Source organism: Mobula birostris, chromosome 3 (genome assembly GCF_030028105.1).
Source record: "Mobula birostris isolate sMobBir1 chromosome 3, sMobBir1.hap1, whole genome shotgun sequence".
NCBI classification, from domain to species: Eukaryota; Metazoa; Chordata; class Chondrichthyes; order Myliobatiformes; family Myliobatidae; genus Mobula; species Mobula birostris.
This window is the reverse complement of record NC_092372.1, coordinates 217,132,946-217,153,593: the sequence shown is the minus strand read 5'-3', so window position 1 is coordinate 217,153,593 and position 20,648 is coordinate 217,132,946. Positions and strand designations below refer to the sequence as shown.

The 20,648-nt window shown below is 45.4% G+C and overlaps 1 protein-coding gene across 4 annotated transcripts in view; it reads left to right on the top strand.

Moving 5' to 3' along the window:
* Nucleotides 1-20,648, top strand: part of scn5lab (sodium channel, voltage gated, type V-like, alpha b) — a 480,040-nt gene that overhangs the window by 381,130 nt on the left and 78,262 nt on the right. For all 4 annotated transcript variants that reach the window (XM_072254130.1, XM_072254129.1, XM_072254125.1 and 1 more), the window contains exons 19-21: nucleotides 2,277-2,403; nucleotides 18,164-18,318; nucleotides 19,892-20,065. In XM_072254130.1, coding sequence (XP_072110231.1) covers nucleotides 2,277-2,403; nucleotides 18,164-18,318; nucleotides 19,892-20,065 — 456 coding nt within the window. The remainder of the gene's footprint in view (nucleotides 1-2,276; nucleotides 2,404-18,163; nucleotides 18,319-19,891; nucleotides 20,066-20,648) is intronic.

The following is a 20,648-nucleotide window of genomic DNA, read 5'->3' as shown; positions in this document are numbered from 1 at the left end:
GAGAATGGAAAATGTCCAGGGGGAGTGGGGCCTTTGACTACATTGCCTACCTTATCGAGGCAGCAGGAAGAGTGGACACTATGGAGCCAGAGTCAAATATAGATCTACTGAGTGGGAAGTCTAAGACCAGAGGGCACAGCCTCAGAATACAAGGACATCTTCTTAGAAGAGAAATAAAGAAAAATTTCTTGAGCCAGAGGGAGGTGAATCTGGGGAATTCATTGCCTCAGATGGCTGTGGAGACCAAGTCACTGGGAATGTTTAGATTGGAGGTTGGTCATTTTGTGATCAGTAAGGTCATCAGAGGTTTCGGGCCGAAGGCAGGAGAATGGAACTGAGACAGGTAATAAATCAACCATAATTTCATGATGAAGCAGATTTAATGGGCTGAATGGCATAAGTCTGCTCTTACAGAACCGTGCAAAAGTCTTAGGCACCCTAGGTTTTTTTTATATGGTATCAGATGGTATGGTCTCCACAGAAGCTTGATCTCAACATCATCGAGGTTGTCAGGGATTACCTGGAGAAACAGATGCAAGCAAGTCAGCCAGAGTCTGCAGAAGAACTGTGGCAAGTTCTCCAAGATGCTTGGAGCAACCTACCAATTGATTTTCTTATAAAACTGTGTGACACGGTAGCTAAAAGTTTTAAAGGCAAAGAGTGGTCACGCAAATGTTGATCTGATTCACTTTTTTTTACTGTTTACTGCTCTTTACAGTTTTTTTGAAATTTAGAAACTTCTGTTTTCATTATTTTTGAAAGCATCTTTGCTTTACTGAATTTTTTTACCTGGGCCTCAGACTTTTGCACAGCACACTGTATGTCTTACGGTCTTATGTGCTTTTAGGCTTTTGTATCTTGTGCCTGATGGAAGGGGGGAGAAGAGAGAATGTTCAGGGTGGGAGTGGGAAGGGACTTTGATTACGTCGCCTACCTTATTGAGGCAGCAGAAAGAGTGAACACTATGGAGCTAGAATCAAATCTCGATCTACTGAGAAAGGCAAGTTAAGGAAATGATTCTGTTTGTAATATCAAAGATGAAGGGGATATTATCATTTGGTAAGAGGCTGAACTGGACTCACTGTCTTTGCCAACAGTGTGGCCTAGAGCATTTCAACTGCAGAAATCAAACTGTGATCAATGTGCCTACCCTGCCAGGAGAAGGAGCAAGTATACACTCAGTGGCCACTTCATTAGGTACACCTGTATACCTGCCCGTTAATGCAGAAATCTAATCAGCCAATCATGTTGTAGCGATCCATACATAAAAGCATACAGGCATGGTCAAGAGGTTCAGTTGTTGTTCAGGCCAAACATCAGAATGGAGAAGGAATGTGATTTAAGTGACTTTGACTGTAGAATGATTGTTGGTGCCAGATGGGGTGGTTTGAGTATCTCAGTAACTGCTGATCTAGGATTTTCATGCTCAAAAGTGTCTGGAGTTTGCAGGGAATGGTGCAAAAAGCAAAAGATAAACATCCAGTGAGCGGCAGTTCTGTGGGCAAAAATGCTTTGATAATGAGGGAGGTCAGAGGAGAATGGCCAGACTGATTCAAGCTGACAGGAAAGTGACAATAACTCAAATAACCAGACATTACAACAGCAGTGTGCAGAAGGGTATCTCTAAATGCACAGTGTATTGATCTTTGATGTAGATGGGCTACAGCAGCAGAAGATCACAAACAGGAGGTCCCTAATAAAGTGGCTACTGAGTGTAACTGTAGTGTGAATGGCAAATGGAGAAACACAACCAGTACAGATGAGATGAGACACCTGAAGGTGGTGTTTCAGAGGTTCAGGAATGGACTCGGTGGAGGCTGGACTCTGAAACCCACACCTGCTACACCGGCTTCCTCCAGCACTGCATTAACTGTTAGTGTACCCGTATAACAAGTCAAGCTATCATTTGATAAGTTTAAGAAAATGACAACATGATAGTTTATTGGTGATTGCTGCCAGTGTCAGTCTTCCAATTCCAGAAATAATTAATTGACTATGGTAGCACAATGCTTTACAGTACCAGCGACCCAGGATCAATTCCCCGCCACTGCCTGTAAGGAGTTTGTACATTCTCCCCGTGACTGTGTGGGTTTCCTCCGGGTGCTCCGGTTCCCTCCCACAGTCCAAAAAAAAGGTATCGGTTAGTAGGCTAATTGGTCATTGTAAATTGTCCCATGATTAAGCTAGGGACTCGAAGGGCTGGAAGGACCAACTCTGCACTCTAGCTCAATAAATTAAATGTGGGTGTGACTATAATATCTCTCTCCTTCCCTCAGAAGCTGGACGACCTCTCCAGTTGTTCAGAAGGCAGCACCGTCGACCTGACGAGCAAGGGCGACGAGATGGAGCACACCTCAGAGCACATGGAGGAGGCCGTGGATCCAGACGACTGCTTCACAGAGGGTAAGATGCAGCTCGGCGGAGGAAAGCAGTGTGCAGGGGTTGGCACAGACCAGAAAAGAGCCTGTCTACTGAATCTTCCTTTAGTTTATTTAGTAGCACTCATTAAAACACTGAAGGAACTCAGCAAGTCAGGGCAGCATTTCACTTTGACTTCCCATTCCTTTTCCAATATGTCAGTCTATGGCCTCCTGTACAGGAGCAAAACCTCATATTCCATCTGGGTAGCCTCCAACCTGATGGTATGGATATTGATTTAGATTATGAGGACACTCAGTCCTCGTTTGTTGTCATTTAGAAATGCATGCGTTAAGAAATGATACAATGTTCCTCCAGAGTGATATCACAAAAACACAGGACAAACCAAAGACTAACACTGACAAAACCACATAATTATAACATATAGTTACAGCAGTGCAAAGCAATACTATAATTTGATAAAGAGCAGACCATGGGCACGGTAAAAAAAAAGTCTCAAAGTTCTGATCGACTCCTAATAGTCCCGATAGCAGGCGGCAAAAGGGAGAAACTCTCCCTGCCACAAACCTCCAGGCGCCGACAACTGCCGATGCATTGGAAGCACCTGACCACAGCCGACTCTGAGTCTGTCCAAAAACTTCGAGCCTCTGACCAGCCCCTCTGATACAGCCTCCTGAGCACCGTCCTCTGCCGAGTGCTTCGAACCCGCCCTAGCCTCCAAGCAACAAGCAAAGCCAAGGACTCGGGGCCTTCTCCTCCAGAGATTCTGGACCATACAGTAGCAGCAGCAGCGAAGCGGGCATTTCAGAAGTTTCACCAGATGTTCCTCCGTGCTCTCATGTCCCTCTCCATCAAATCAGGATCGTGCATAGCACCCTACTTGACAGATAACAGATATCATTCACCGGAGTGGCCACTGCCCGCTGCGTCACGCCGCCATCTTCTCCTCCGTCTTATTAACCTTTCGGTAATTTCTCCCCATTCCCCCTTCTCCTTTTTCCCATTGCCCATTTTTCCCCTCACCTGCCAACCTACTGCACTCAGAAGTTTGGAGAGGAGGTGACTTCAATCAGGTCCACTGCCCGAGGCAAAAAGGCAGCCGCAGCAGGTTGTGGCAACGTAACAGAGCTTTGACCAGTGACCAATCGCTGTTTGAGATTGATGAGCAAGAGCAAACTAAAGGAAGGCAGGGGCAAACGCAGTGGCAGTCGTCTGAGTGGACAGAGTCAGAGTGGTGATCTGGAGGCTTTAGCTCTTCGAGACTTCACTCAGAGAAAGCAAAGTTAAAGTTTTTTTTTCCTTCTCTTTATATCTGCTCAGCTAGAGACAGTAGGGATGGCAGGCAGGGTAGTGAAATGTTCCTGTTGCGGGATGTGGGGAAACAGGGAGACCTCCAGTGTCCCTGACCAGTACAACTGCAAGACGTGCATCCAGCTGCAGCTTCTAACAATCCGCGTTAAGGAGTTGGAGCTGGAACTGGATGAACTCCGGATCAATCTGGAGGCTGAGGGGGTGATAGACAGGACATGTAGAGAGGTAGTTACACCCAAGGTGCAGGACACAGGAGACTGGGTGACAGTCAGGAAGGGGAAAGGGGTGAAGGAGCCAGTGCAGAGTACCCCTGTGGCCATCCCCTCACAACAGGTATATCACTTTGGATACTGCTGTGGGGGGTGACCTAACAGAGGAGAGTCACAGTGGTCAGGACCCTGGCACTGAGTCTGTCTCTCAGATTCAGAAGGAAGAGGGGGAGAAGAGAAACACTGGAGGATTCATTAGGGGAATAGACAGAAGTTTCTGTAGGCGACGAGATTCCTGGATGATGTGTTGCCTCCCAGGTGCCAGGGTGCGGGATATCTCCAATCGAGTCCTCAGCATTCTTAAGTGAGAGGGTGAACAGTCAGAAGTCATGGTCCATGTAGGTACCAATGACATGGGTAGGATGAGTGACGAGGTCCTGCATAGTGTGTTCAGGGACTCAGGTGCTAAGTTAAAGGGCAGAACCTCCAGGGTTGTGATCTCAGGATTGCTACCTGTGCCATGTGCCAGTGTGGCTAGAACTAGGAATATTATACAGTTTAATATGTAGCTAAGGAGTTGGCATAGGAGGGAGGGCATAAGATTTTTGGATAATTGGGTTCTCTTCCAAGGAAGGTGGAACCTATACAGAGTTTGCTCCTGAACTGGAGGACGACTAATGTCCTAGTGGGAAAGTTTGTTAATGCTGCACGGTGAGGTTTAAACTAGAATTGCAGGGGAATGGGAACTAGAATGCCAGAACAGTTAGTGGACAGGTAATGGAGGCAGATGCTGGTAAGACCTTGGGCAAAGTTGGGAATCAAAAGGTTCAGTATGGTGCGACTGGTGTCCTAAGCAGCCTATATTTCAATGCAAGAAGTGTGGTAGGAAAGGTGGATAATAATGCTGAAGATGAAGTAGCTAGTTTACAAACAGAGGCAATGTGTAGTGAGGAGAGGCTGCTGATAGGGCAAAATTGCAGTCAACAGGATAAATTGCAACATAAAAGGGGGACAAAATCAAAAAGGCTGAATACAGGATTGAAGATGTTATACAGGTTGACCTCCACTAATCCAGCACCTTTGGGACCTGAGGACTGCCAGATTAGTGAAAATGCCAAATTACAGAAGGACTACATTAAGCATAGTCAGTGCTGGATTATCGAAGGAACCGGATTACAGGTAGTCAGATTAGTGAAGGTCGACCTGTATTTGATTGCGCGCAGTATACGGAATAAGGTAGATGAACTTGCAGCACAGTTACAGATTGGCAGGTATGATGTTGTAGGCATCACTGAATCATGGCTGAAATATTATAGCTGGGAGTTTACTGTCTGAGGATACGCATTGTATCGAAAGGATAGGCAGGAAGGCAGAGGCAGTGATATTGTTCTGTTGGTAACAAATTTAATCAAGTTATTAGAAAAAGGTGACATAGGGTTGAGAGGTGTTGAATTAATGTGGATAGAGCTAAGGAACTGCAAGGGTAAAAAGACCCTGATGGGAGCTGTGTACAGACTCCCAAACAGTAGTAAGGATATGGTCTACAAGTTACAATGGGCGATAGAAAATGCATGCCAAAAGGACAATGTTACAATAGTCATGGGGGACTTCAATATGCAGGTAGGTTGGAAAAATCAGGTTGGTGCTGTATCACAGGAGGGGAAATTTCCAGAGTACCTACAAGGTGTTTGTTTAGAGCAGCTTGTGGTTTTTAGAGCAGCTCATGGTTGAGCCCATTAGAGGATCTGCTATTCTGGATTGGGTGATCTGCAATGAACCAGAATTGATGAGAGAGCTCAAGGTAAAAGAACCCTAAGGGGAAAGTGGTTGTAATATGATCGAATTCACCCTGAAATTTGAGAAGGAGAATCAGTATTACAGTGGAGTAAAAGGGCATGAGAGAGGAGTTGGCCAGAACTGATTGGAAAAGAACACTGGCAGGGATGACGGCAGAGCAGCAATGGCTGGACTTTCCAGAAGCAAGTCGGAAGGCACAGGATATATACATCCCAAAGAGGAAGAAGTATTCTAAAGGGAAGATGACACAAATATGGCTAACAAGAGATGTCAAAGCCAACATAAAAGCCAAAGAGAGGACACATAATAGAGCAAAAATTAGTGGAAATTTAGAGGATTGGAAAGCTTGGAATAGCAACAGAAGGCAACTGAAAAAGTTATTAAGTAGGTAAAGATGGAATATGAAAGTAAGCTAGCCAATAATGTTGAAGAGGATGCCAGAAGTTTCTTCAGACTCATAAAGTGTAAAAGAGAGGTGACAGTGGATTTTGGACCACTGGAAAATGATGCTCGGGAGGGTGGAATGGGGGACAAGGAAATGGTGGATGAACTGAATGAGTATTTGGCATCAGTCTTCACTGTGGAAGACACTGGCAGTATGGTGGAAGTTCCAGATGTCAGGGGGCATGAAGTGTGCAAAGCTACTATAACTAGAGAGAAGGTTCTTGAGAAACGGAAGGTCTGAAGGTAGATAAGTCACCTGGACCAGATGGTGTACACCCCATTGATCTGAAAGATGTGGCTGAAGAGATCATGGAGACATTAATAATGATCTTTCAAGAATCACTAGATTCTAGAATGGTTCTGGAAGACTGGAACATTGCAAGTGTCATGCAACTCTTCAAGAAGGGAGACAGGCAGAAGAAGGGAAACTATAGGCCATTAAGGATGAAGTCTCAGGGTACTTGAAGGCACATGATAAAATAGGTCTTAGTCAGAATGGTTCCTCAAGGGAAAATCTTGTCTGACAAACCTGTTGGAATTCTTTGAAGAAATGACAAGCAGGATAGACAAAAGGAGAATCAGTTGATGTTGTGTACTTGGAGTTTCAGAAGGCCTTTGACAAAGCATGAAGCTGCTTAACAAGCTACGAGCCCATGGTCATACAGGAAATATTGTAGCATGGATAAAGCAGTGGCTGATTGGCAGGAGGCAAAGAGTGGGAATAAAGAGAGTCTTTTCTGCCAGTGACTAGTAGTGTTCCACAGGCGTCTTTGTTGGGACTGATTCTTTTTATGTTATTATGTCAATGATTTGGATGATGGAATTGATGCCTTTCTTGAAGAGTTTGCAGATGCTATGAAGATAGGTGAAGGAGTAGGTAATTTTGAGGAAGTAGAGAGGCTACAGAAGAACTTAGACAGATTCGGAGAATGGGCAAGGAAGTGGCAGATGGAATACAGTGTTGGGAGGTGTATGGTCATGTACTTTGGTAGAAGAAATGAAAGGGTTGACTATTTTCAAAATGGAGAGAAAATACAAAAAACTGAGGTGCAAAGGGTCTTGGGAGTCCTTGTACAGGATTCCCTAAAGGTTCATTTGCAGGTTCAGTCTGTGGTGAGGAAGGCAAATGCAATGTTGGGGTTCATTTCAAGAGGACTAGAATTTAATGGCAAGGATATAATGTTGAAACTTTATAAAGCACTGATGAGGCCTCACTTGGAGTATTTTGAACAGCTTTAGGCCCCTTAGACAGGATGTGCTGAAACTGCAGAGGGTTCAAAGGAGGTTCACAAAGATGATTCCAGCATTGAATGGCTTGTCATATGAAGAGTGTCTGATGGCTCTGGACCTGTACTCAATAGAATTCAGAAGAATAAGGGGTAACCTCTATGAAACCTACTGAATGGTGAAAGGCCTTGACGGAGTTGATGTGAGGAGGATGTTTCCTATGGTGGGAGAGTCTAAAACTAGAGGACATAGCCTCAGAATAGAGAGGCATCCTTTTAGAATGGAGATGAGGGGGATTTTCTTCAGGCAGTAAGTGTTGAATCTGTGGAATTCTTTGCCACAGGCAGCTGTGCAGGCCAAGTCTTTGTGTATATTTAAGGCAGAGGATGGTCAGGGCATGGAAAGATATGGGGAGAAGGCAGGAGATTAGGGTAGAAAGGTAAATTGGATTAGCCATAATGAAATGGAGGAGCAAACTCATGGACCAAGTGGCCTAATTCTACTCCTATATCTTATCGTTTTATGGACTTGTGGTGACCCACCTCCTTCCCTTTCTTTCGTGGTCCACTCTTCTCTCCCGTCAGATTCCTTCTTCTTCAGTCTTTTACTACTTCCACCTATCCCCTCCCATCTTCTTACTTAATCCCCCCCCTCAGGCACCCATCTTCTCCCTCACCTGCCAGCTTGTACTCCTTCTCCTCTCTCCAGCTCTCATTCTGGCTTCTGCCCCCCTTCATTTTCAGTTCTGATGAAGAGTCTCGTCTTGAAAAGTTGACTGTTTATTTCCCTCCATAGATGCCAGAATGGCGGGGTGGAGATACGTCTCTACCAAGGGAGGTGTAAGGTACTCTTTCTCGCCACTAGCCTGCAGGCCACCCTTGGGCAAGGTGTAGCACCTGCTTAGCTCCCCTGATCAGGGTGGCGTGAAGCCATGGGAGAAGGTGGTGGATGGTTGTATGCGCAGTCAATGTATATCCCGAATCCTGATTATGCGACCACTGATGTCAGGCAGACAATCTCTGAAGAGTATTGATAATGTTTGGAGTTACTTGTCTTGTAAAGACATTGCCAAGAAGAAGGCAATGGCAAACCATTTCTGGAGAAAAATTTGCCAAGAACAATCATGGTTATGGAAAGACCATGAATGCCTACATCATATGACATGGCACAAAACGAGCAAACGAACATCGATGATGTCTGTATTTTGTGTGTATTGCTTAAGATTTCAAGCATCTGCAGTATTTCATGTTTGTGGTCTATTCTGTATCACAAGAATACAGTAGTACAGTAACTTCATGGTACACACTATTTACAGTTTTGAATTATAACAAGGACATCTCTAATCAGAACACACTCAAGCCCGTGAGGAGCCCAATGGTCTGGAAAATCCCCCATTGTACCTGTCATTACCATGTATTCCTTCTCCAGGAACATGGGCAAAGATGAAACCCCTGGAGAGGGGCAGACACTTGGTTTCAGCAGAGCCTTCAACTGCTACCTCCTGGACCCGTGAATGGACACCTCTCAGGAGCAAACTGGCCAGGAGAATCCCCAACTCTGCACTCCCTGCGTATGGAGTGTGTGACAGGCCATGCAGAGGGAGATTTACTCTCCTTCATCCGTCGTAAAGAAATGTGCAGAATGGGAGATAATACTCCAGTCGTGGCCAGACCTTCCTTGCTCTTGTTCTCGCTTTTCCCAGTTACAAGCTCCAGGGTGCTTTAAGCATTTGTAATCACTCCCGCAACCTGTCCTGGCCCTTCCAATCATTCAATAACTCAACATAACCCTCCCCTCCTTCGCTCTGCTTTGCAAAGTGCTGTTGTTCCCACCAGCTGCTCACCTCCCACTGCATCACAAGTTGACCTTTGCCCTTTTTGTTTAACTCCATCCTGACGATGATGGCAAACAAGAGGATGCAGCCGCACCATCTGATCGCGTGCTCTGCGCACATCCATGTGGCAGGGTAGGGACAGCACAGGTTAGACACAGAATAAAGCTCCCTCTGCACTGTCCCATCACACACTCCTAGGGCACAGAGTTAGACACAGGCTGACACAGAGTGAACCTCCCTCTATACCAGCCCATCACACACTCCCAGGGCAGGGACAGCACAGATTAGACAGAGTAAAGCTCCCTCTAGACAAGTCCTCAAGTCCCAGCAACATCCGTGAAAAAAATTCTCTGTACTCTTTCAATCTTATTGATATATTTCTTGTAGGTATGTAACCAGAACCACACACAATACTCCACATTAGGCCTCACCATTGAATTGAATTGTCTTTATTTCTTACTTCCTTCACATACATGAGTAAAAATCTTTATGTTACGTCTCCATCTAAATGTGCCATGTGCAATCATAGTAATTTATAATAATTTATAATAAATAAAACAGTCAATGTAATATAGAGTACAATCACGTCAGCGTGAGTTCATCAGTCTGATGGCCTAGTGGAAGAAGCTGTCCCAGAGCCTGTTGGTCCTGGCTTTTATGCTGCGGTACCATTTCCTGGTTGGTAGCAGCTGGATCCCCAACATCTTATATCGAGGGTCCAATTGCATAGATTGGAATGTGCACTTGGTACAATGTTTGAGGCTGACTTTTTTTCAGGCAATATGACAGCAAGGTACAATTCCAATCAATATAACAATCCCATGATGCACCTCTGTTCCCATGGGAACAATTTTGTGCAACCAAACACCTACCATATTGTTATGGAGATGAAGACCTACCCTTCACATTTCGGAACTGATTATCTTCCCATTTGAATGCACCATGAATGGATTTTTGAATTTCCCAGAAACTTCTAAGAATTTTGACTGCAAGTGAAGAAGGAGAGTTCATGTCAAAAGGACATTGGTTAGACCACACTTGGAGTATTGTGAGCAATTTTGGGCCCCGTTTCGAAGAGGGTCCTCCTCATTTTTTCAAAATAATAATTCCATGGGTTAATGTATGAGGAACATTTGATGACTCTTACCCTCACAGGAGATTAGAAGAATGAGGGGGATCTCACTGAGACCTATTGAATATTTAAAGGCCTAGATAGTGCGGATGTGGAGAGGATGTTTCCTATAGTGGGGGAGTCTAGGAGCCTCGCCTCAGAATAGAGGAACTTCTCTTTACAACAGGAAAGGGAAGAATTTCTTTAGCCAGAGGACAGTGAATCTGTGGAATTCATTGCCACAGATGGCTATGGAGGCCAAGTCATTGGGTATATGTAAAGCGGAGATTGATAAATTCTTGATTAATATGGGTATCAGAGGTTACAGGGAGAAGGCAGGAAAGTAGGGTTGAGAGGGATAATAAATCAGCCATGATGGAATGGCAGAGCACACTCTTATGACCTCATGGACGTGCAAACCAATTGTGCTCAAGGGTCCAAAATGTCAGGGATTCCTTTTCCAAGTGCTGTCATTTCTTATAATTATAAGGCATCATTGGATTCTATATCAATCATTCCCATTGATCCCATTCCCCTTCTCTTTCATAGAACCCTTGATGGTTGACAGAGACATTGTAGTTTTAATGTAAGTGGGCTAGTTATGGCCAAGGGCCACAAAGGTACCATCACAGTTAGCATAATGCTTTACTGTGCCAGTGATGAGAAGATTGGGCTTCATTTCCCACCACTGTCTGAAAGGAGTCTGTACGTTCTCTCTGTCACTGTGTGGAGTTCCTCCTGGTGCTCTGGTTTCCTCCCACACTCCAAAGACATCCCGGTTAAAGTTAGTAAATCGTGGACTTGCTGTGTTGGAGCCAAAAGCACGGTGACACTTGCAGCCTATCCCCCTCCTCCAGTACGTCCTTGGACTGTGTTGGTCGTTGACACAAACAATGCATTTCACTGTGTGTACTTGTGACAGATAAAGCTAATCTGATCTTTCCCACTCTGTACGACTCTACCACTCTTTGCTCCTGTAGCATGTTCCTCTAGGGGATTGCCAGCATTTTCTGCATTGAAAAGCCCTGGTGATGAATTCTAGTTCCAGGCAGTCCATCATACTAAGGGAACATTAGCAAACACTGCTGTGCTCTGGCTGTTTAAGTGATGATCTGTTGTATGAATTGCAAGCCGCAGAAGCCTCCCGTACTGCTGTTTTGTGGCCTCAGAAGAGGTGGGGCTAAGGGATGTGTTGGCACATCTGGCACAGCTGCTTAATGCAAATTACATTAAGGTGGCACCTGCTCAAAGACTCTTGTCAGCCGCTGAATGCAGGTAGAAGATAGGTTAAACTCCACGCATCCTGCACCTTAAGAGATGTATGAGGGCAGTGACAAGCTCAGGCCCAAGTTAACATCTAGGACTGCTGCTACTACTGGTCCCAGCCGCAAGTCGGGTGGCTGGCAGAAGCCACTTTGCCCTCAGAGATACCGAGGCTGACAGTACCAGCTGCAGTCTTAACATTAACACAACATAGCGGTTCACAGAACCAGCTGTAGAATTTGGATTCAATTCTCGCTGCTGCCCGTAAGGAGTTTGTACGTTCTCCCTGTGACCACCAGGGTTTCCTCAGGGAGCTCTGGTTTCCTCCCACAGTCCAAACACATACAGGTTAGGGCTAGTTAGTTGTAGGGTCACTGTGTTGGCTCCAACACTTGTGGGCTTCCCCCAGCACATCTTGGACTGTGTTGGCCTTTGACACAACCAGTGCAATTCACTGTATGTTTTGATGTGTCAACATCAGACATCCCACCTTTCCCGGAAGCTCTGGGAGTCTCCCGCATATTAATAGTGGCTCCCTGATGCCCAAAATTATATACAATATCACGGAAATCAATTTTTTTGAGAGCGAGCGAGAGAACACGCAAGAGCGACCACGAGAGAGAGAGAGAGCGTGCGCGCGCGCCATGGGACCATGTTCCAAAAAAAGAAAATATAAAACATATGTCACCCCAGACTACACTAAAGTGTACCCCTGCCTAATAGGGGTCAAAAATAATGACAGTGTTGCTCGCTGCACTGTTTGCAACTGTGACTTTTCTATTGCCCAATGGTGGGTTAAGACTGTAAAAGACATGTTGAGGTGAGTTTAACAGGTGTCATTTGTTCATTAGCGTAGCTAACGTTATTTAAACTAGCTGGCTGGCTGCTAAGGAGCTATTCTATTGCAGACATCCCACCTCTCCTGGAAGTTCCGGGAGTCTCCCGCAAATTGATGGTGCTACCTCCCTGAAATGAGTTTTTGCAGGGTGGGATGTCTGCAACATACATGTGAACAAGTAAAACTAATCATTAAGGTGCAGAGAAGGGTAGTTGTCCAGATTTAATCACTCCATCATTGGCACCATTTGGACCCCAGGCTTTGGAATTCCTACCCGGATTTCAACCCCCCCCCCCCACACTGCAGAAAGGTTGTGAGTACACTGGGGCCGATTCAGAGGAGGTTTTCCAGGATGTTTTGTCTTTGATGGAGGTTTCGGTTAGGAGGAGAAACTCGACAGCTGGGAATGTTACTGTCAGATCTGTGGCCAAGAGGGGAAATGATAGGAGTGTGCAGGGGTATAGATAAGATAGACAAAGAGGAATCTCTCGTATTGGCAAAGGTGATGGGGGGAAGGTTAAGGTTGGAGATTTAGTGTGGATTTGAAGAAGAATTTTTCATTCAAAAAGACACTAAAATCTAGAATTGACGGCGTTAAGGAAGTATTAAGATGAACACTAGAAATACCATGGTGTAAACTGTCGAAGGCTACTGGTTGACTGCTGAATCAGAATCAGGTTTAATATCACTGACATATATTGTGAAAATTGTTGGTTTGCAGCAGCAGTACAGTGCAAGGCATTACAAATACTATAAATTACAATAAGAAATACATATAAAAAGACAAATTAAAAGTCCAAAAAGGGGGTAAAAATACTGAGGTAGTGTTCATTGTCTGTTCGGAAATCTGATGGTGGAGAGGAAGAGGCTTTCCCTAAGATATTGAGTATGTGTCTCTAGGCTCCTGCGCCTCCTCTCTGATGGTAGTAGTGAGAAGAGAGCATGTCCTGGGTTGTTAGGATCCTTAATGATGGATGCTGTCTTTTTTGAGGCATCACCTTTTGAAGATATCCTCGACGGTGAGGAGGCTAGTGCCCACGATAGAATTGGCTGAGTTGACATCTTTCTGATCCTGTGCGGTGGCTCCCTCCGTATCGGACAGTGACGCAAGCAGCCAGAGTGCTCTCCATGGAACATCTGTAGAAATCTGCCAGTGTCTTTGGTGGCATACCAAGTCTCCTCAAAATCCTAATGAAATATTAGTTGGCTGGCCTTCTTCGTAATTTAATCAATATGTTGGGGCCAGGACAGATCCCAAGAGCTTGAAACTCTTCATCCTTTCCACTGCTGCCCTTCGATTGAGTAAATTATACACAATCTTTACAAGACAGAACACACTTAGGACAGAAAAATGGCAAAACAGTGCAGAGCGATCAAACTGGTCATAGTGTTGCAAACCTATAATGATTAGCGTTGTGCCCCTTGGCTCAAGGGCCAAACGTCTGAAGGGAAGTAGCTGTTCTTGAACCTGGTGGTGTTGGACTACAGTCTTCTGTAGCTCCTGTCTGATGGAGGCTGCTGGATTCTCGGATATTGAGGGTGTCACATTTTTCCAAGGAAGCTCTGAGCACAACATCATTTCATAGAACGTAGAACACTACAGCAGAGCCCAGGCCCATCAGACCACAATCTTGTTCCAACTTTTAACCTACTCTGAGATCAATCTAACCCTTCCCTCCTACATATGTGCCAATCTAAGAGTCTCTTAAATGCCCCTCATTTGTCTGTCTCTCCCAGCAACCCTGCCTGGCAGGGCGTTCCATATGCCCACTATTCTATGTGTAAAAAAGACTTAACTATACAACCATAAATTTTTTTTTACTCCAATCACCTTAAAATTATGTCCTCCCGTATTTCCTCTGTCCTTTCTGCCCGCACTGCAAACCTATCTGGCTGAGAAATGCTGGCACAAACAGAATCGGAATCATAGAGCCAGAGAGTCACAGAAAACAGGCCCTTCAGCCCATCTAGTCCATGCCGAACTATTAACCTGCCTAGTCCCATCGACCTCCACCTGGACCATAGCCCTCCGTACTCCTCCCATCCATGTACCTATGCAAACTTCTCTTAAAGGTTGAATTGAACCCACATCCATCAGCTCGTTCTGGCAGCTCATTCCACACTCTCAATTTCCCCTCTTTCTCCTACACTCCAGGAAATAAACTCCTAACCTATTCAATCTTTCCATATAACTCTGACCATCAAGTCCCAGCAACATCCTTGCAACTTTTCTCTTTACTCTTTCAATCATATTGACATCTTTCCTGTGGGTAGGCCCCCAAAACTGGACACAGTATACCAGATTAAGCCTTGCCAACTTCAACATAACATCCCATCTCCTGTTAGACATGATCGAGCATGCATAAAGCCATGCTGACTATCAGTAATCAGTCCTTGTCTATCCAATTACCTATATATCCAGTTCCTTAGACTACCTTCCAATAGCTTGTCCACTACGGGTGTTCATTTATATAAAGCTTAAATAAGTAATACCACAAGAGAGCAAAAAAAAATAACAAGGTAGTGTTCTTGGGTTGGTTCATTGTCCTTTCAGAAATCTGATGGTGGAGGGGAAGAAGCTGTTGTTAAAACATTGAGTGTGTGTCTACAGGCCCCTGAACCTCCTCCTCGATGGCAGTAATGAGAAGAGGGCATGTGCTGGGTGCCTAGGATCCTTACTGAGGTGCTGGGGAGGCTGACGTTGCAGCCCTCTGCAGCTTTATCCAGTCCTGTGCAGTGGGCCGCCCAGACCAGACAGTGAATGCACATCTACAGAAACTTGCACAGGGCAATGTGTATGAATTAGCTCACGGAATACAGTACAGCGGAGACACAGGCCCTTCAGACCACAATGGTGTGCCGAACCAGATCAATTAGTAGTCAAATAGCCAATTGAACTGATCCCCAGTGCCTACACAATGTCCATGTCCTTCAATTTTCCTCATGCTCATGCGCCCGTCCAAACATCTCTCAAATTGTTATCACATCGAGCGCTGTTTCCTCGATGTGAGCCTGCCCTGCCTGAACCGGCTGAAATCAGATATGCAGGAAGAGTTCAGCCTCACTGCACACTGCTGGGTAGAGTTAACAGAACAGGCTTTAGGTAGCTGGTTCCTGTTGTGATGACTGAAATGCAAGTAATAAAGACAAGTGGTTCTGTACCGAGTGTGGTGGATGAGGATTGCGGGGGGGGGGGGGGGGCGGTGGGGTTCGGTTACTCTAATGGATTGAATGGAGCATGGAGTGGTTATTTATTTGAAAGGGAAATGATACCCAGCATCCTGTTACATAAGTGCATTTAACTCACTATCATAATTGCTTAATGTTGCACTAGATCAGGCCAGATTTCCAATGTCAAACTGAATTAGACCGCGTTATTTGCTGAATTAGTTTCCCTTTCATTGGGTTGGATAAACGTGGATTGTTTTCTCTGCAGCGTCGGAGGCTGAGAGGCAGTCAGATAGAAGTATTTAAAATGTGATGGGAGACATAGATAGGGCTGATAGAACCTTCCCCCAACACCCCAGGATAGAAACATCAAACAAAGAGCATGGATTTAAGGTGAGAGAGGAAGAAAGTTTAAAGGAGATGTGTGGGGTGAGGATTGTTTTTTCCACAGCGGATGCCCAGAATGCACTGCCACGGGAGGTGTTGGAAGCATATTTAATAGCAATGCATTGAGACAGGCACATGGAAAGGCAGGGAATGCACACACACACAGCAAAATACCTTTTCTAAAAGCTCCTTTCCATGCACCATTCAATCCATTAGAGTAACTGTACATCCCCCACCCAGTCTTCCCTCATCTTCATCCACCACACCTGTACAGACTCTCTATTCCCCATCTCCTTTTTCCTCTCTCACCTTATCTCCTTGCCTGCCCATTGCCTCCCTCTGGTACTCCCACCCCCCAACCCGTTTCTTTCTTCCATGGCCTTCAGTCCTCTCCTATTAGACTCCTCCTTCTCCAGTCCTGTATCTCTTCCACCGATCAACTTCCCAGCTCTTTACGTCACCCCTTATATACTGACTGTAGTTTACAGCTTTTATTATTACATATCGCAATGTACAACTGCCACATAACAACAAATTTCACAACATACGCCAGTGATATTAAACCTGATTCTGATTCTGATCTTAAAAGTTTCTTCCCCCGGCCAGTTAATCTGATCAACCATTCCCCCCCACCCAACCCCTCTCTGTCTATAACCCCAGTCACTGCACTGTAAACATTTTAAACCACTTTTTATAATGCTGTTTACATTGTAAATACATCCCATTATGTATGTATTTATTCAGTATATTCCATATTTGTACTTTAACCTCTATTTTTATATAATTCTTTATTCTTTATAATGTTGAATGTTGTACCCTGACTGAAGCACAAGAGCAAATTCCTAATTAGTGTAAATGTTTATGGCGAATAAAGTTAATCCTTGATCCTTGTTTCTTGGAATAGACAGATATAGATAATGTGCAAAAAGATGGTATTAGTTAGGATTGGCACAAATGTAGTAGGCCAAAGGACCTATTCTCAACCTGTGAGGTTCTGTGTTTTATACTTATTGTCCATTGGCATCAGCCAGTGAACGCTTGCAAGTTTGTATTAACAGTGGAAGAGTACAAACATTTATGGAAAATCCTGCGAAAAGTAGCGGATACGGCTCAGTCTATCACGGGTAAAGCCCTCCCCACCATTGAGCACATCCATACAAAGCATTGTCACAGCAAAGCTGCGCCCATCATCAGGGAACCCGCCACCCACATCACGCTAACGCTCACTGAACTGTTCCCACAATTTACGGGCTCATTTTCAAGGACTCTTCATCTCATGTTCTTGATATTTATTTAATATTATTTTTTCTTTTATATTTGCACAATTTGTTGTCTTTTGCACACTGGTTGACACCCGATTTTGGCGTGGTCTTTCATTGATTCTATCAGGGGTACCTTTCAACCTATTCCTAGATCACATAGCCCTCCATCAGCCTATCTAACAGTCTCTTAAATACCCTGATATATCTGCCTCTACCATCATTGCTGTTGAGAGTTGGTGAGGCCACTGATGCTAGACTATGTACATTATTAGACTCCTTACTTGAGGAAGGATGTTAATGCTTTAGGTGTTTGGAGAAGGCTTATTGGACTGATATCTAGAGTGGGTGGGTTGTTTCATGAAGAAAGGTTAGAGAGGCATGGCTGGTGTGTGGCGGAGTGAGACTGGCGGATATGAACTGGGGACCTGACTGCCAGTGATGGAAGGAGGTCAGAGTGAAGAGAATGTGCACGGAGGAATCTGTGGAGAACTTGTTGATTGAATAGGAGCCTACTTCAGTGATTCCCCTCTCAACTCTCCAAAGCAAAACTTTGCCACAACATAGAACCAACTCAGATTGAGTCCTGACCAACTAATTACTGTAGCGGTTGAATGAGAACACGGGAGTCAGCAAATGGGAATGTGTGAAGCCAGCTTTGGCTCAATGGGTTGTCATGGAAGGTCTCATGAAAGGCCTCCTTAAAGCCACCCTGAAAGTGAATTCCTCCCTTTCTTCCTTCCCTGAGGTTGGGAAGGACTCAGAATGCCAGTCCTTCACTCTGGAGGAGCCCTGAGCCCTCCCTCTCTCTCTCTCTCTCTCTCTCTCTTTTCTCCCCCTCTTCCTCTCTCTCATTCTCTCACTACTCTGCTCTCGCTCTCTCTCTGTCTCCCTCTCTTCCTTTCTCCCTCTCACTCTATTTCTCTCTTTCCACAGCCTGCGTCCGCCATTTCAGCTGCTGCCAGATTGACGTGACGACCAGCTTCGGCAGGGTCTGGTGGAACCTGAGGAAAACCTGCTACAAAATTGTGGAGCACAACTGGTTCGAGAGCTTCATCATCTTCATGATCCTACTGAGCAGTGGAGCCCTGGTCAGTCACAAATTCGCTTTGGGCTTGGGCCGAGAGGCATCAGACTTCATAGACCCTGTCTTCGCTCTAGAACATCCCTTGGTGGTGATATTAATAGTTCTCCTGTCCTGTGGCACCCGAACAGGCCCTGCAGCCTATTGGGCCCATGCTGGCTTTCACTACTCACCCCAATTCCAAGCACTCTGCCTGTACCCTCCCTGCCTCGGTGGTTCGAGTGTACCTCATAATGATCCAATCTCTGTTCCCTCTTCACCCCAAAACAAATGAAGCTGCTGTGCTGACATGGAGTAGCACCCAGACGACATCCGTTCTTAGGCCAATAAGTGGCAAGTAGCGTTCACACCACAGAAGTATGAGACAGCGGCTGTCTTCAATGAGAGAGAGTCTAACCACTCATTGACGTTACCATCTAAGTCTCCTACTACCCATGTTCTGATAGAGCGTACAACATGGAACCATGCAATACAATATAGGCCCTTCGGCCTATGGTGTGCCAACCTTTAAACCTTCTCCAAGATCAATCTTGTGCTTCCTTTCACAAGCCCTCCCTTTTTCTTTCATCCACGTGCCCATCTAAGAGTCCCTAATGTATCTGTCTCTTCCTCCACCCCACAGCACATTCCACGCACCCACCACTGTCTGTGTAAAAAAAACCTACCACTGACACTCCCCCCTATACTTTCCTCCAATCATCTTAAAATTATGCCATCTCGTATTAGCTGTTTCTGATCTGTTAAAGAGGCACTGGCTATCCTTTCTCTCATGCCTCATATCATCTTAGACACCTCTATCAAGTCACCTATCATCTTCACTCCAAAGAGAAAAGCTCTAGCTCCTCAACTTTTCCTCTTAATGCTCTCTAATCCAGACAGCACCTCTGCTGCACCCTCTCTGGAGTTTTCACATCCTTCCTATAATGAGTTGACTAGAACTGAATACAGTATTCCAGGTGAGGTCTACCAGGGTTTTATAGAGCTTGCAATCATCACCTCATGACTCTTGAACCAGTGGAGGCCAACACACCTTACGCCCTTCCACCCTCTGCGGCAGTTCTGAGCAATCCATGGACATGGACCCCAAGATCTCCCTGTTCCTCCACACTGCTAATAAATTGCTCAGGAATCTCTCCCTGCTTTCCTTGGGAAATGGTAGAACTCCAGGTCGAGCCTGACTTTTGTCCATTCCCAACCATCCATTCCTCCTGCCTGCCAAACAATGCCACGTCTTCAGACATCCCATTTTCTTTTACGTTTTGTTCAATCCCCTCTGTGCCCATGACTCATGTCATCCGCGACTTCAAACCCTGCAACCTTTTCAGATCTCTGTGCTTCCACTGACCAGCGTGATACAAAGTCGATGAAACAGCAGGACCCTTGCCCAGACAAAGGAGTGGGTAGGCCAGGGGTATTGCCCAGTCAACACCGGGCACAGTGTTGAGTATTGTAGCAAGGAGTCATTTCTCCGCGGCACTCTCACCAGCCAGTTCAGGTACCAAGTTTTCTGGAGGAGGTGTAGTGATTGATCTGGGGGCCTGTGCCACCTTCCATGCTGACTGCGCCTTCATGTCCTGCAGACGTTTGAAGACATCAACATTGATAAAAAGCCAGTGATAAAGGTGGTGCTGGAGTACTTGGACAAGGTCTTCACCTATGTCTTTGTGCTGGAGATGCTTCTTAAGTGGGTGGCCTACGGCTTCAAGAAGTATTTCACCAACGCCTGGTGCTGTTTGGACTTCCTGATTGTGGCGGTAAGTATGTGTGAGAATGGGGCTGGCAATGTTAGGGTGATCAGAGGTCGAAATGCCCATGTTGTTTGGAGACCAGTTTTAATTTCCTTTTGAGACTTCTCCAGCCTCACCTTTAATGTACTCTGGCTGTTGTGTATTCATAGAACAAGGTCATTTACATCTCTGGGTGGTAAAATAGTCGGTGGGTCACGTCACCCATGGTGTTTTCCCCTGAGCTCTGGAGGTTTATAGGACCTACAATGGTAGTCAGCTATCTCACCTCACTTGTGTGTCTGACACACTTTGCCCCAGTGACCAGTGTCCTGATAAACCATCCATCTGCACAAATGGTTTTGCTCAAGTCCATCCCAAATCCCTCCCCCAAAAGGAATAATCACCTAACAACCACTTCCAGACCATGGTTCCCAGCGACTCCTTTTTTATTAAATAGTTTATTCACCAACAAGACACTATACAATAAATCAGGGCTTCACTTCACCCATCCGCCTACCTTCCCCCTCACCTGGTTTCACCTATCACCTGCCAGCTTGTGTTCCTTCTCTTCCCCCACCTTCTTATTCTGTCTTCTTCCCCCTTCCTTTAC